Consider the following 14,980-nt stretch of genomic DNA (forward strand, 5'->3'; position numbering starts at 1 on the left):
TTTCTGGGCTTGTTTTCATAGACCTGGCAACATGTGAGTGTGTGCGTGCGGAGGTGTGGGTGCTTGGGGAGATATTGTTTGTTGTGAAGAGATACAATGCCGGCGTGGGTGTGGAAGGGAGGCAACGTTGGTGTCAGTGCAATGAGTAATGTTCCGCGGGTGGTGTTGAGGGTCGGCGTTCGGCGCGATATGAGGAGATAGCGGCCGAACGACGCGGAGGGTAAGTGTGTGACGTCACTGCCGTGTGAGTGTAGTGTGTTGCAGTGTGTCAGTGACGTGTCAGTGATGTATGCAGTGTGTGACTTTGGGTCCCTTTTCCTGGGTTGGATACAACTTCTCACTTGTATATATAGATATTATTTACATCATGTCATAAATTAATGAATATCTCAGGCTTTACTTGGTAGAATGCTGGAGGGACGGTCACACACTGAACCCCTGGATGGACCCTCAGTCCCCTCTCTGTGGAGACACACACACACACACACACACACACACACACACACACACACACACACACACACACACACACACACACACACACACACACACACACACACACACACACACACACACACACACACACACACACACACAAGCATGACGCTAGTAACTAGTGATGGACGGTAACAGACTAGTTGAGTACTAGTAGGTGAAATATTAGTAGCTTTGTGTCTTTGTAGTTGAAGTTGAAACCATCTCAACTCAACTCGTTTAAACACTTCTAAAGATAGGTCAGACTTTCTAGGCACTTTAGGACCTTTTTCCTGGAAAATTCCCCGGCATGAAAAGTGTTAAGTGTAGCTCTGTTTCCACCACAGTCTGTGTGCAGTGGGTGCAGTCTGTCTTGTCATGGGAGCGTGCAGTGGGTGCAGTCTGTCTTGTCATGGGAGCGTGCAGTGGGTGCAGTCTGTCTTGTCATGGGAGCGTGCAGTGGGTGCACAGTCTGTCTTGTCATGGGAGCGTGCAGTGGGTGCAGTCTGTCTTGTCATGGGAGCGTGCAGTGGGTGCAGTCTGTCTTGTCATGGGAGCGTGCAGTGGTTGCAGTCTGTCTTGTCATGGGAGCGTGCAGTGGGTGCAGTCTGTCTTGTCATGGGAGCGTGCAGTGGGTGCAGTCTGTCTTGTCATGGGAGCGTGCAGTGGGTGCAGTCTGTCTTGTCATGGGAGCGTGCAGTGGGTGCAGCCTGTCTTGTCATGGGAGCGTGCAGTGGGTGCAGTCTGTCTTGTCATGGGAGCGTGCAGTGGGTGCAGTCTGTCTTGTCATGGGAGCGTGCAGTGGGTGCAGTCTGTCTTGTCATGGGAGCGTGCAGTGGGTGCAGTCTGTCTTGTCATGGGAGCGTGCAGTGGGTGCAGTCTGTCTTGTCATGGGAGCGTGCAGTGGGTGCAGTCTGTCTTGTCATGGGAGCCTGCAGTGGGTGCAGTCTGTCTTGTCATGGGAGCGTGCAGTGGGTGCAGTCTGTCTTGTCATGGGAGCGTGCAGTGGGTGCAGTCTGTCTTGTCATGGGAGCGTGCAGTGGGTGCAGTCTGTCTTGTCATGGGAGCGTGCAGTGGGTGCAGTCTGTCTTGTCATGGGAGCCTGCAGTGGGTGCAGTCTGTCTTGTCATGGGAGCGTGCAGTGGGTGCAGTCTGTCTTGTCATGGGAGCGTGCAGTGGGTGCAGTCTGTCTTGTCATGGGAGCGTGCAGTGGGTGCAGTCTGTCTTGTCATGGGAGCGTGCAGTGGGTGCAGTCTGTCTTGTCATGGGAGCGTGCAGTGGGTTCAGTCTGTCTTGTCATGGGAGCGTGCAGTGGGTGCACAGTCTGTCTTGTCATGGGAGCGTGCAGTGGGTGCAGTCTGTCTTGTCATGGGAGCGTGCAGTGGGTGCAGTCTGTCTTGTCATGGGAGCGTGCAGTGGGTGCAGTCTGTCTTGTCATGGGAGCGTGCAGTGGGTGCAGTCTGTCTTGTCATGGGAGCGTGCAGTGGGTGCAGTCTGTCTTGTCTTGGGAGGGTGCAGTGGGTGCAGTCTGTCTTGTCATGGGAGCGTGCAGTGGGTGCAGTCTGTCTTGTCTTGGGAGGGTGCAGTGGGTGCAGTCTGTCTTGTCATGGGAGCGTGCAGTGGGTGCAGTCTGTCTTGTCTTGGGAGGGTGCAGTGGGTGCAGTCTGTCTTGCCATGGGAGCGTGCAGTGGGTGCAGTCTGTCTTGTCTTGGGAGCGTGCAGTGGGTGCAGTCTGTCTTGTCATGGGAGCGTGCAGTGGGTGCAGTCTGTCTTGTCATGGGAGCGTGCAGTGGGTGCAGTCTGTCTTGTCATGGGAGCGTGCAGTGGGTGCAGTCTGTCTTGTCTTGGGAGCGTGCAGTGGGTGCAGTCTGTCTTGTCATGGGAGCGTGCAGTGGGTGCAGTCTGTCTTGTCATGGGAGCGTGCAGTGGGTGCAGTCTGTCTTGTCATGGGAGCGTGCAGTGGGTGCAGTCTGTCTTGTCATGGGAGCGTACAGTGGGTGCAGTCTGTCTTGTCTTGGGAGCGTGCAGTGGGTGCAGTCTGTCTTGTCATGGGAGCGTGCAGTGGGTGCAGTCTGTCTTGTCATGGGAGCGTGCAGTGGGTGCAGTCTGTCTTGTCATGGGAGCGTGCAGTGGGTGCAGTCTGTCTTGTCATGGGAGCGTGCAGTGGGTGCAGTCTGTCTTGTCATGGGAGCGTGCAGTGGGTGCAGTCTGTCTTGTCTTGGGAGCGTGCAGTGGGTGCAGTCTGTCTTGTCATGGGAGCGTGCAGTGGGTGCAGTCTGTCTTGTCATGGGAGCGTGCAGTGGGTGCAGTCTGTCTTGTCATGGGAGCGTGCAGTGGGTGCAGTCTGTCTTGTCTTGGGAGCGTGCAGTGGGTGCAGTCTGTCTTGTCATGGGAGCGTGCAGTGGGTGCAGTCTGTCTTGTCATGGGAGCGTGCAGTGGGTGCAGTCTGTCTTGTCATGGGAGCGTGCAGTGGGTGCAGTCTGTCTTGTCATGGGAGCATGCAGTGGGTGCAGTCTGTCTTGTCATGGGAGCGTGCAGTGGGTGCAGTCTGTCTTGTCATGGGAGCGTGCAGTGGGTGCAGTCTGTCTTGTCATGGGAGCGTGCAGTGGGTGCAGTCTGTCTTGTCATGGGAGCGTGCAGTGGGTGCAGTCTGTCTTATCATGGGAGCGTGCAGTGGGAGTAAATTAGACCCCGGCAACTACCGCCCTATTTCTATTCTTAGTTCCATCTCGAAAGTGATGGAAAAAATAGTCTATGAACAGGTTGAAAAGTATCTTGCCACTAATAAATTATTGTACGAGTTCCAATCTGGCTTCAGAACATCCCACTCCACTGACACATGCCTCCTCTATTTGAGCGACCACATCAAACAAGAGGTGGACGCTGGCAAATACTGCGGCATGGTCATGCTGGACCTCCAAAAGGCTTTTGACACCGTGAACCACTCCATACTGGTTAACAAGCTAAAAGCAATTGGTTTCGATAGCACATCAGTGAGCTGGATGCAATCCTACATGGAGGGGAGAGAACAGATGGTGGAAGTGAACGGAACACTGTCCCCCCCCCTCCCAGTGAGCTGTGGCGTTCCACAAGGAAGCATACTAGGGCCTCTACTGTTCCTAATATATGTAAACGACATGACTTCAGCCTGTGACTGCAACTTGTTCCTGTTCGCAGATGACTCAGCACTGCTGGTCTCGGACAGGGACAAACTGCAGGTTGAAAATGCCCTCAGCTCTGAACTCGGTAGAATCTGCACCTGGCTCGCTGATAACAAACTATCTTTACACCTGGGAAAAACTGAATCCATTCTCTTTGGCTCTATTAGTAATCTCAGCAAGGCAAATGGCTTCTTGGTTAGAGTGGGTGACAATGTTATCACACGTAAAGATGAAATTACCTACCTAGGTTCCATCCTGGAGGCTAATCTTTCCGGTGATAAAATGGCCACCAACGTAATCAAAAAAGTCAACCATAGAACAAGATTCCTCTACAGGATCTCCTCACTGGTCAACAAAAACACCTTGAAGACCTTAACAGGAGCCCTTGTACAGGGTTTCTTTGACTATGCATGCACCTCCTGGTACCACAGCACCTCAAAGGCCCTTAAAACCAGGCTCCAGACTTCCCAAAACAAACTGGTCAGGCTCCTACTTGATCTAGCCCCCCGAACCCACCTCACCCCTGCCCACTTCGACAGGCTGGAATGGCTTAGGGTCGACGACAGAGTACAGCATCTTGCAATGGGTCTGGTCCACAAGATTCGATACACCACCAAGATACCCATGTACCTGTCTAGATACTTCCTTAATGTTAACGAAGTCCACACCCACAACACCAGAGGGAGTGCAACGAACCATGTACAACCCAGATTCGGCACAAACAAGGGACTAAATTCTTTTCGCTCCTATGCCACCAAAATGTGGAACGCCCTACCAACTGTCATTAAGACATGCGAATCCCTTGACTCCTTCAAAACCGCTCTCAAAGGGCACCTACGGATGGCTGCAATTCGAAACTGGCCCCCGTAAAATCTGAATCCCCCCCCCCCGCCCCCCCCTTTTTTCCCCTCACTGTATATATTTCTTTTCCCTTTTTACCTCCTTTTTGATGAATTCTTTTTTGATGAATTCCTGTTCTGTCTATAGAAGTGTCTATTTGTACGTCTCTAAATGTTTTGATGATTTGAACATGGTGGACCCTGTTGGAAACAAGTGTAATGCTTAATTGGGTCGTCCACTCACAGTTAACAGCCTTTGTATTGAGTTTGTGCTTGAAATGTACTGTAATTCTGCAAACTGTTAATAAATTCTTCAATCAATCAATCAATCAATCAGTCTGTCTTGTCATGGGAGCGTGCAGTGGGTGCAGTCTGTCTTGTCATGGGAGCGTGCAGTGGGTGCAGTCTGTCTTGTCATGGGAGCGTGCAGTGGGTGCAGTCTGTCTTGTCTTGGGAGCGTGCAGTGGGTGCAGTCTGTCTTGTCATGGGAGCGTGCAGTGGGTGCAGTCTGTCTTGTCATGGGAGCGTGCAGTGGGTGCAGTCTGTCTAGTCATGGGAGCCTGCAGTGGGTGCAGTCTGTCTTGCCATGGGAGCGTGCAGTGGGTGCAGTCTGTCTTGTCTTGGGAGCGTGCAGTGGGTGCAGTCTGTCTTGTCATGGGAGCGTGCAGTGGGTGCAGTCTGTCTTGTCTTGGGAGCGTGCAGTGGGTGCAGTCTGTCTTGTCATGGGAGCGTGCAGTGGGTGCAGTCTGTCTTGTCATGGGAGCGTGCAGTGGGTGCAGTCTGTCTTGCCATGGGAGCGTGCAGTGGGTGCAGTCTGTCTTGTCATGGGAGCGTGCAGTGGGTGCAGTCTGTCTTGTCATGGGAGCGTGCAGTGGGTGCAGTCTGTCTTGCCATGGGAGCGGGGTCTGTCTGTGTCAGCCTTTCTCTATCGCAAGGCTGTGTTCACAGAGTCTGTACCTGGTCAAGAACGGTCTTAGTTTTGTGTCAGTCACAGTGCTCAGGAATTCTGCCAGTGTGTATTCTCTGTTTAGCTTTTTTTCTGTCATCACCGTTATAACAATTCTGACTCCGACCTTTGATTGAAACCTTTATTCATTCTCGAAAAGCATGAATTATAAATGATCTTACTTTGAGCGTGAAGGTCCAGGTTCATCACTGACGTCTGAAGAGAGTCCGGTAGAAGTGAGAGAGTAGATGCCACTCGTTGTGCTGCTTGGAGCCTCTGGTCTCTGACTCTGGTTGTCATCCATGTTATCATTGTTTATGTCACCCCTGTTACCATCACAATAACAACACTGTTTCTGTCTCCTCTGTTACCACCACAATAACAACACTGTTTCTGTCTCCTCTGTTATCATCACAATAACAACACTGTTTCTGTCTCCTCTGTTACCATCACAATAACAACACAGCAGTGGGTTCAGTCTGTCTTGTCATGGGAGCGTGCAGTGGGTGCAGTCTGTCTTGTCATGGGAGCGTGCAGTGGGTGCAGTCTGTCTTGTCATGGGAGCCTGCAGTGGGTGCAGTCTGTCTTGTCATGGGAGCGTGCAGTGGGTGCAGTCTGTCTGTCTTGTCATGGGAGCGTGCAGTGGGTGCAGTCTGTCTGTCTTGTCATGGGAGCGTGCAGTGGGTGCAGTCGGGGTCTGTCTGTGTCAGCCTTTCTCTATCGCAAGGCTGTGTTCACAGAGTCTGTACCTGGTCACAAAGTTTATATTGTTGATGCTATTCTCATTCTCATTTGTTATTAGTCAAATAAAAGTGACTTATTGCAGAGAAACAAGTGTTTTTCTTTACAAATCAAAACATTAGCCTAAATTAATGATCATACAGCGCTTTGTGCTGAAAATAGGAGGTTTTTAAAAAATATCCATTGAATCGTATCGAAAATCGTATCGAATCGTGACCTTAACATCGAAAGTTGAATCGAATCGTGGATTAGGCGAATCGTGACAGCCCTAGTATATATTTATAGGAGGATTAACATACTGTGAGTGTGGAGGTCCAGGTTCATTACTGAAGAGTGGACCGGGAAATCCTTTAGACCGGTCACTCTTCACAGACAGAAGGCTGGGAGTTGGAGACTCTGCTCTGTGGTCAACACTTCTGGAATCATAAAACATATTCATACAATTATCATGTGAATGAAAAAGTCACTTTGTTCAAGAGGATGTATTGTTATGTCCCAACAAGTATAAGAGAGTCTAATCTGTGGGTTTCCTTTCACAATATTACAGTTCCATGAAAACAGGACAACAATGAATGAAATAATATCACCAGTAAAATGTACTGTAAATACAGTACAATACAAGTTGCACAGATAGATTCGAGGTTATTATTTCTGGCCCGCAACATTATTTTGAGTGTTATTTTGGGGTGTTTTATACAGACTGTATGACTGTATTCCGAGGCGACTCGTTGCCTCTGCTGGGCCAACTTGGAATACTTTCATTACCGTAAGCAAGGAAATACTTTGTTTTGTTGTACTTTTGGGTCAATTTATTAATGTGTGTATTAAGTAGCAGTGTAATAAACAGGATAATGTCTGGACTGGAGCTGGCCTCCACGCTAGGGCTGCTTCGACATGTTTCGCATCGAGACGAGGACCGCAGCGCGAAGCTGTGTTCAGTGCGAGACATGAGGCAGCCAGCGTGGAGGCTGACGCCAGTCCAGCCCATGGAACCTCTCCCTGAAGCTGCTACATTAGAGACAGCCAGCGTGGAGGCTGACGCCAGTCCAGCCCATGGAACCTCTCCCTGAAGCTGCTACATTAGAGACAGCCAGCGTGGAGGCTGACGCCAGTCCAGCCCATGGAACCTCTCCCTGAAGCTGCTACATTAGAGCGCCGGAGTGAGCTCCTTTAGTGGGGCTAATGTTAGTCCTGACTCCAAGTATAGGAGTAGCCCTGAAACATGACTGTGAACAAGCCATGTGAACCATGGCTAGTATAGGAGTTACCAGCTAGCACCCCTCAAAAACAACTAGAGGCTAACACAAAAGCTAGTGGCTAGCGCCCAGCGGCCCCTCAAAAACAATGTTTCATTGCTTAATCTTTTGTAGTCAATATTCATTGATTCACTGGCATATACCTTTGAAAAACATGTTTCTCACTGTTATATTGAATAATAATAATAATAATAATAGCTCAAATTTATATAGCTCTTTTCTAAATACCCAAAGCGCTTTACATAAGAACACTAGGAACAGACTTTATTAGTCTGTCCCCCCCAGGTGGGGACAGAATGTCCCCCCAGGTGGGTCCGGAGACATAGAATGCCCTGTCTGTCCCCCCAGGTGGGGACAGAATGTCCCCCCAAGTGGGGGCAGAGACATAGAAGGCCCTGTCTGTCCCCCAGGTGGGGGCAGAGACATAGAATGTCCTGTCTGTCCCCCCAGGTGGGGACAGAATGTCCCCCCAGGTGGGGGCAGAGACATAGAATGTCCTGTCTGTCCCCCCAGGTGGGGACAGAATGTCCCCCCAGGTGGGGGCAGAGACATAGAAGGCCCTGTCTGTCCCCCCAGGTGGGGGCAGAGACATAGAAGGCCCTGTCTGTCCCCCCAGGTGGGGGCAGAGACATAGAAGGCCCTGTCTGTCCCCCCAGGTGGGGACAGAGACATAGAAGGCCCTGTCTGTCCCCCCAGGTGGGGACAGAGACATAGAAGGCCCTGTCTGCCCCCCAGGTGGGGGCAGAGACATCTGTCCCCCCAGGTGCGGTACTTGGCCTTGCAGACCTTCAGGAGGTCCACAAGAATATCGATATGCGATTAAATGTGATTCATTGAGATTAATTAATTATAATGCCTCTAATTAATTAGATTAACATTTTTAATCGAGTCCCAGTCCTATTATTTACTTTTTATTTGATTTAGTTACTTAGAGTAGAGCTTAACAATAATGTCATCTCTCTCTCATCATCTTAAAGAAACATCTCAAAATGATGTTAGGACATAAAACCCAAAGTTTATATTGTTGATGCTATTCTCATTCTCATTTGTTATTAGTCAAATAAAAGTGACTTATTGCAGAGAAACAAGTGTTTTTCTTTACAAATCAAAGCATTAGCCTAAATTAATGATCATACAGCGCTCTGTGCTGAAAATAGGAGGTTTTTGAAAATATCCATTGAATCGTATCGAAAATCGTATCGAATCGAATCGTGACCTTAACATCGAAAGTTGAATCGAATCGTGGATTAGGCGAATCGTGACAGCCCTAGTATATATTTATAGGAGGATTAACATACTGTGAGTGTGGAGGTCCAGGTTCATTACTGAAGAGTGGACCGGGAAATCCTTTAGACCGGTCACTCTTCACAGACAGAAGGCTGGGAGTTGGAGACTCTGCTCTGTGGTCAACACTTCTGGAATCATAAAACATATTCATACAATTATCATGTGAATGAAAAAGTCACTTTGTTCAAGAGGATGTATTGTTATGTCCCAACAAGTATAAGAGAGTCTAATCTGTGGGTTTCCTTTCACAATATTACAGTTCCATGAAAACAGGACAACAATGAATGAAATAATATCACCAGTAAAATGTACTGTAAATACAGTACAATACAAGTTGCACAGATAGATTCGAGGTTATTATTTCTGGCCCGCAACATTATTTTGAGTGTTATTTTGGGGTGTTTTATACAGACTGTATGACTGTATTCCGAGGCGACTCGTTGCCTCTGCTGGGCCAACTTGGAATACTTTCATTACCATAAGCAAGGAAATACTTTGTTTTGTTGTACTTTTGGGTCAATTTATTAATGTGTGTATTAAGTAGCAGTGTAATAAACAGGATAATGTCTGGACTGGCGCTGGCCTCCACGCTATGGCTGCTTCGACATGTTTCGCATCGAGACGAGGACCGCAGCGCGAAGCTGTGTTCAGTGCGAGACATGAGGCAGCCAGCGTGGAGGCTGACGCCAGTCCAGCCCATGGAACCTCTCCCTGAAGCTGCTACATTAGAGACAGCCAGCGTGGAGGCTGACGCCAGTCCAGCCCATGGAACCTCTCCCTGAAGCTGCTACATTAGAGCGCCGGAGTGAGCTCCTTTAGTGGGGCTAATGTTAGTCCTGACTCCAAGTATAGGAGTAGCCCTGAAACATGACTGTGAACAAGCCATGTGAACCATGGCTAGTATAGGAGTTACCAGCTAGCACCCCTCAAAAACAACTAGAGGCTAAAACAAAAGCTAGTGGCTAGCGCCCAGCGGCCCCTCAAAAACAATGTTTCATTGCTTAATCTTTTGTAGTCAATATTCATTGATTCACTGGCATATACCTTTGAAAAAAATGTTTCTCACTGTTATATTGAATAATAATAATAATAATAGCTCAAATGTATATAGCGCTTTTCTAAATACCCAGAGCGCTTTACATAAGAACAGACTTTATTAGGAAAAAAACAAAACAAAGCAGTACAAGGTTAAAAAGATAAAAGGATAAACGAGGGAAGGGGGGACATCCTAACCAGACCTCAGCTGGGGAAAGCTATCCTGAAGAGGTGGGTTTAGAATGAGAGGAGAGAGGGAGCAACTCTGAGATGGTTGGGGAGTTCATTCCAGAGGTTGGGGGCCGAAACATAGAAGGCCCTGTCCCCCCAGGTGGGGGCAGAGACATAGAAGGCCCTGTCTGTCCCCCCAGGTGGGACAGAATGTCCTGTCTGTCCCCCCAGGTGGGGACAGAATGTCCTGTCTGTCCCCCCAGGTGGGGACAGAATGTCCCCCCAGGTGGGGGGAGAGACATAGAAGGCCCTGTCTGTCCCCCCAGGTGGGGGCAGAGACATAGAAGGCCCTGTCTGCCCCCCCAGGTGGGGGCAGAGACATCTGTCCCCTCAGGTGCGGTACTTGGCCTTGCAGACCTTCAGGAGGTCCACAAAAATATCGATATGCGATTCAAATGTGATTAATTGAGATTAATTAATTATAATGCCTCTAATTAATTAGATTAACATTTTTAATCGAGTCCCAGTCCTATTATTTACTTTTTATTTTATTTAGTTACTTAGAGTAGAGCTTAACAATAATGTCATCTCTCTCTCATCATCTTAAAGAAACATCTCAAAATGATGTTAGGACATAAAACCCAAAGTTTATATTGTTGATACTATTCTCATTCTCATTTGTTATTAGTCAAATAAAAGTGACTTATTGCAGAGAAACAAGTGTTTTTCTTTACAAATCAAAACATTAGCCTAAATTAATGATCATACAGCGCTCTGTGCTGAAAATAGGAGGTTTTTTAAAATATCCATTGAATCGTATCGAAAATCGTATCGTATCGAATCGTGACCTTAACATCGAAAGTTGAATCGAATCGTGGATTAGGTGAATCGTGACAGCCCTAGTATATATTTATAGGAGGATTAACATACTGTGAGTGTGGAGGTCCAGGTTCATTACTGAAGAGTGGACCGGGAAATCCTTTAGACCGGTCACTCTTCACAGACAGAAGGCTGGGAGTTGGAGACTCTGCTCTGTGGTCAACACTTCTGGAATCATAAAACATATTCATACAATTATCATGTGAATGAAAAAGTCACTTTGTTCAAGAGGATGTATTGTTATGTCCCAACAAGTATAAGAGAGTCTAATCTGTGGGTTTCCTTTCACAATATTACAGTTCCATGAAAACAGGACAACAATGAATGAAATAATATCACCAGTAAAATGTACTGTAAATACAGTACAATACAAGTTGCACAGATAGATTCGAGGTTATTATTTCTGGCCCGCAACATTATTTTGAGTGTTATTTTGGGGTGTTTTATACAGACTGTATGACTGTATTCCGAGGCGACTCGTTGCCTCTGCTGGGCCAACTTGGAATACTTTCATTACCATAAGCAAGGAAATACTTTGTTTTGTTGTACTTTTGGGTCAATTTATTAATGTGTGTATTAAGTAGCAGTGTAATAAACAGGATAATGTCTGGACTGGCGCTGGCCTCCACGCTAGGGCTGCTTCGACATGTTTCGCATCGAGACGAGGACCGCAGCGCGAAGCTGTGTTCAGTGCGAGACATGAGGCAGCCAGCGTGGAGGCTGACGCCAGTCCAGCCCATGGAACCTCTCCCTGAAGCTGCTACATTAGAGGCAGCCAGCGTGGAGGCTGACGCCAGTCCAGCCCATGGAACCTCTCCCTGAAGCTGCTACATTAGAGACAGCCAGCGTGGAGGCTGACGCCAGTCAAGTCCAGCCCATGGAACCTCTCCCTGAAGCTGCTACATTAGAGGCAGCCAGCGTGGAGGCTGACGCCAGTCCAGCCCATGGAACCTCTCCCTGAAGCTGCTACATTAGAGACAGCCAGCGTGGAGGCTGACGCCAGTCCAGCCCATGGAACCTCTCCCTGAAGCTGCTACATTAGAGCGCCGGAGTGAGCTCCTTTAGTGGGGCTAATGTTAGTCCTGACTCCAAGTATAGGAGTAGCCCTGAAACATGACTGTGAACAAGCCATGTGAACCATGGCTAGTATAGGAGTTACCAGCTAGCACCCCTCAAAAACAACTAGAGGCTAAAACAAAAGCTAGTGGCTAGCGCCCAGCGGCCCCTCAAAAACAATGTTTCATTGCTTAATCTTTTGTAGTCAATATTCATTGATTCACTGGCATATACCTTTGAAAAAAATGTTTCTCACTGTTATATTGAATAATAATAATAATAATAGCTCAAATGTATATAGCGCTTTTCTAAATACCCAGAGCGCTTTACATAAGAACAGACTTTATTAGGAAAAAAACAAAACAAAGCAGTACAAGGTTAAAAAGATAAAAGGATAAACGAGGGAAGGGGGGACATCCTAACCAGACCTCAGCTGGGGAAAGCTATCCTGAAGAGGTGGGTTTAGAATGAGAGGAGAGAGGGAGCAACTCTGAGATGGTTGGGGAGTTCATTCCAGAGGTTGGGGGCCGAAACATAGAAGGCCCTGTCCCCCCAGGTGGGGGCAGAGACATAGAAGGCCCTGTCTGTCCCCCCAGGTGGGACAGAATGTCCTGTCTGTCCCCCCAGGTGGGGACAGAATGTCCTGTCTGTCCCCCCAGGTGGGGACAGAATGTCCCCCCAGGTGGGGGGAGAGACATAGAAGGCCCTGTCTGTCCCCCCAGGTGGGGGCAGAGACATAGAAGGCCCTGTCTGCCCCCCAGGTGGGGGCAGAGACATCTGTCCCCTCAGGTGCGGTACTTGGCCTTGCAGACCTTCAGGAGGTCCACAAAAATATCGATATGCGATTCAAATGTGATTAATTGAGATTAATTAATTATAATGCCTCTAATTAATTAGATTAACATTTTTAATCGAGTCCCAGTCCTATTATTTACTTTTTATTTTATTTAGTTACTTAGAGTAGAGCTTAACAATAATGTCATCTCTCTCTCATCATCTTAAAGAAACATCTCAAAATGATGTTAGGACATAAAACCCAAAGTTTATATTGTTGATGCTATTCTCATTCTCATTTGTTATTAGTCAAATAAAAGTGACTTATTGCAGAGAAACAAGTGTTTTTCTTTACAAATCAAAACATTAGCCTAAATTAATGATCATACAGCGCTCTGTGCTGAAAATAGGAGGTTTTTTAAAATATCCATTGAATCGTATCGAAAATCGTATCGTATCGAATCGTGACCTTAACATCGAAAGTTGAATCGAATCGTGGATTAGGCGAATCGTGGCAGCCCTAGTATATATTTATAGGAGGATTAACATACTTAGTGTGTGGAGGTCCAGGTTCATTACTGAAGTCAGGAGACATTCCTTTAGACTTGTCACTCTTCACAGACAGAAGGCTGGGAGTTGGAGACTCTGCTCTGTGGTCAACACTTCTGGAATCATAAAACACATTTTTATTTACACAATTAGCCCTACGCTAAGCCCCGCCCACTCCACTCTGCAATGGCAAGCTGTCCTTCTGTCACCCATAGAGATGCATGTTAAATGACTGTCCTTCTCCCCCTAGAGATGCATGTTAAATGACTGTCCTTCTCCCCCTAGAGATGCATGTTAAATGACTGTCCTTCTCCCCATAGAGATGCATGTTAAATGACTGTCCTTCTCCCCATAGAGATGCATGTTAAATGACTGTCCTTCTCCCCATAGAGATGCATGTTAAATGACTGTCCTTCTCCCCATAGAGATGCATGTTAAATGACTGTCCTTCTCCCCATAGAGATGCATGTTAAATGACAGGATTTCTCCATGTAAATAATGAATCATTTCAGTAGCAAGAGCATCAAAATGTCTTCTCAATCTAGTCAACCAGGCCTGCAGTAGGCTATGCACTGGACACATGTCTTCTAAATCTAGTCAACCAGGCCTGCAGGAGGCTATGCACTGGACACATGTCTTCTAAATCTAGTCAACCAGGCCTGCAGGAGGCTATGCACTGGACACATGTCTTCTGAATCTAGTCAACCAGGCCTGCAGTAGGCTATGCACTGGACACATGTCTTCTAAATCTAGTCAACCAGGCCTGCAGTAGGCTATGCACTGGACACATGTCTTCTAAATCTAGTCAACCAGGTTAGGGTTAGGGTTAGGGTTACCACCACAATAACAACACTGTTTCTGTCTCCTCTGTTATCACCACAATAACAACACTGTTTCTGTCTCCTCTGTTATCATCACAATAACAACACTGTTTCTGTCTCCTCTGTTATCATCACAATAACAACACTGTTTCTGTCTCCTCTGTTACCACCACAATAACAACACTGTTTCTGTCTCCTCTGTTACCACCACAATAACAACACTGTTTCTGTCTCCTCTGTTACCATCACAATAACAACACTGTTTCTGTCTCCTCGGTTACCATCACAATAACAACACTGTTTCTGTCTCCTCTGTTACCATCACAATAACAACACTGTTTCTGTCTCCTCTGTTACCACCACAATAACAACACTGTTTCTGTCTCCTCTGTTATCATCACAATAACAACACTGTTTCTGTCTCCTCTGTTATCATCACAATAACAACACTGTTTCTGTCTCCTCGGTTACCATCACAATAACAACACTGTTTCTGTCTCCTCTGTTATCATCACAATAACACTGTTTCTGTCTCCTCTGTTACCATCACAATAACAACACTGTTTCTGTCTCCTCTGTTATCATCACAATAACAACACTGTTTCTGTCTCCTCTGTTACCATCACAATAACAACACTGTTTCTGTCTCCTCTGTTATCATCACAATAACAACACTGTTTCTGTCTCCTCTGTTATCATCACAATAACAACACTGTTTCTGTCTCCTCGGTTACCATCACAATAACAACACTGTTTCTGTCTCCTCTGTTATCATCACAATAACAACACTGTTTCTGTCTCCTCGGTTACCATCACAATAACAACACTGTTTCTGTCTCCTCTGTTACCATCACAATAACAACACTGTTTCTGTCTCCTCGGTTACCATCACAATAACAACACTGTTTCTGTCTCCTCGGTTACCATCACAATAACAACACTGTTTCTGTCTCCTCTGTTACCACCACAATAACAACACTGTTTCTGTCTC

The 14,980-nt window shown here is 47.2% G+C and overlaps 1 protein-coding gene across 1 annotated transcript in view; it reads right to left on the reverse strand.

Annotated features, from left to right (window-relative positions):
* The window catches only part of LOC306918574 (NACHT, LRR and PYD domains-containing protein 12-like), a 43,590-nt gene extending 30,268 nt beyond the window's left edge, over positions 1-13,322 (reverse strand). The window contains exons 1-2 of the mRNA XM_079531467.1: positions 13,171-13,322; positions 401-462 (exon numbers count right to left, since the gene is read on the reverse strand). Of these exons, the coding sequence (XP_079387593.1) occupies positions 401-462; positions 13,171-13,214 (106 nt within the window). The 5' untranslated portion in view covers positions 13,215-13,322. The remainder of the gene's footprint in view (positions 1-400; positions 463-13,170) is intronic.
* Positions 13,323-14,980: the final 1,658 nt, after the last annotated feature.

This window comes from Electrona antarctica (assembly GCF_951216825.1).
Source record: "Electrona antarctica genome assembly, contig: scaffold_247, whole genome shotgun sequence".
Lineage (NCBI taxonomy): Eukaryota > Metazoa > Chordata > Actinopteri > Myctophiformes > Myctophidae > Electrona > Electrona antarctica.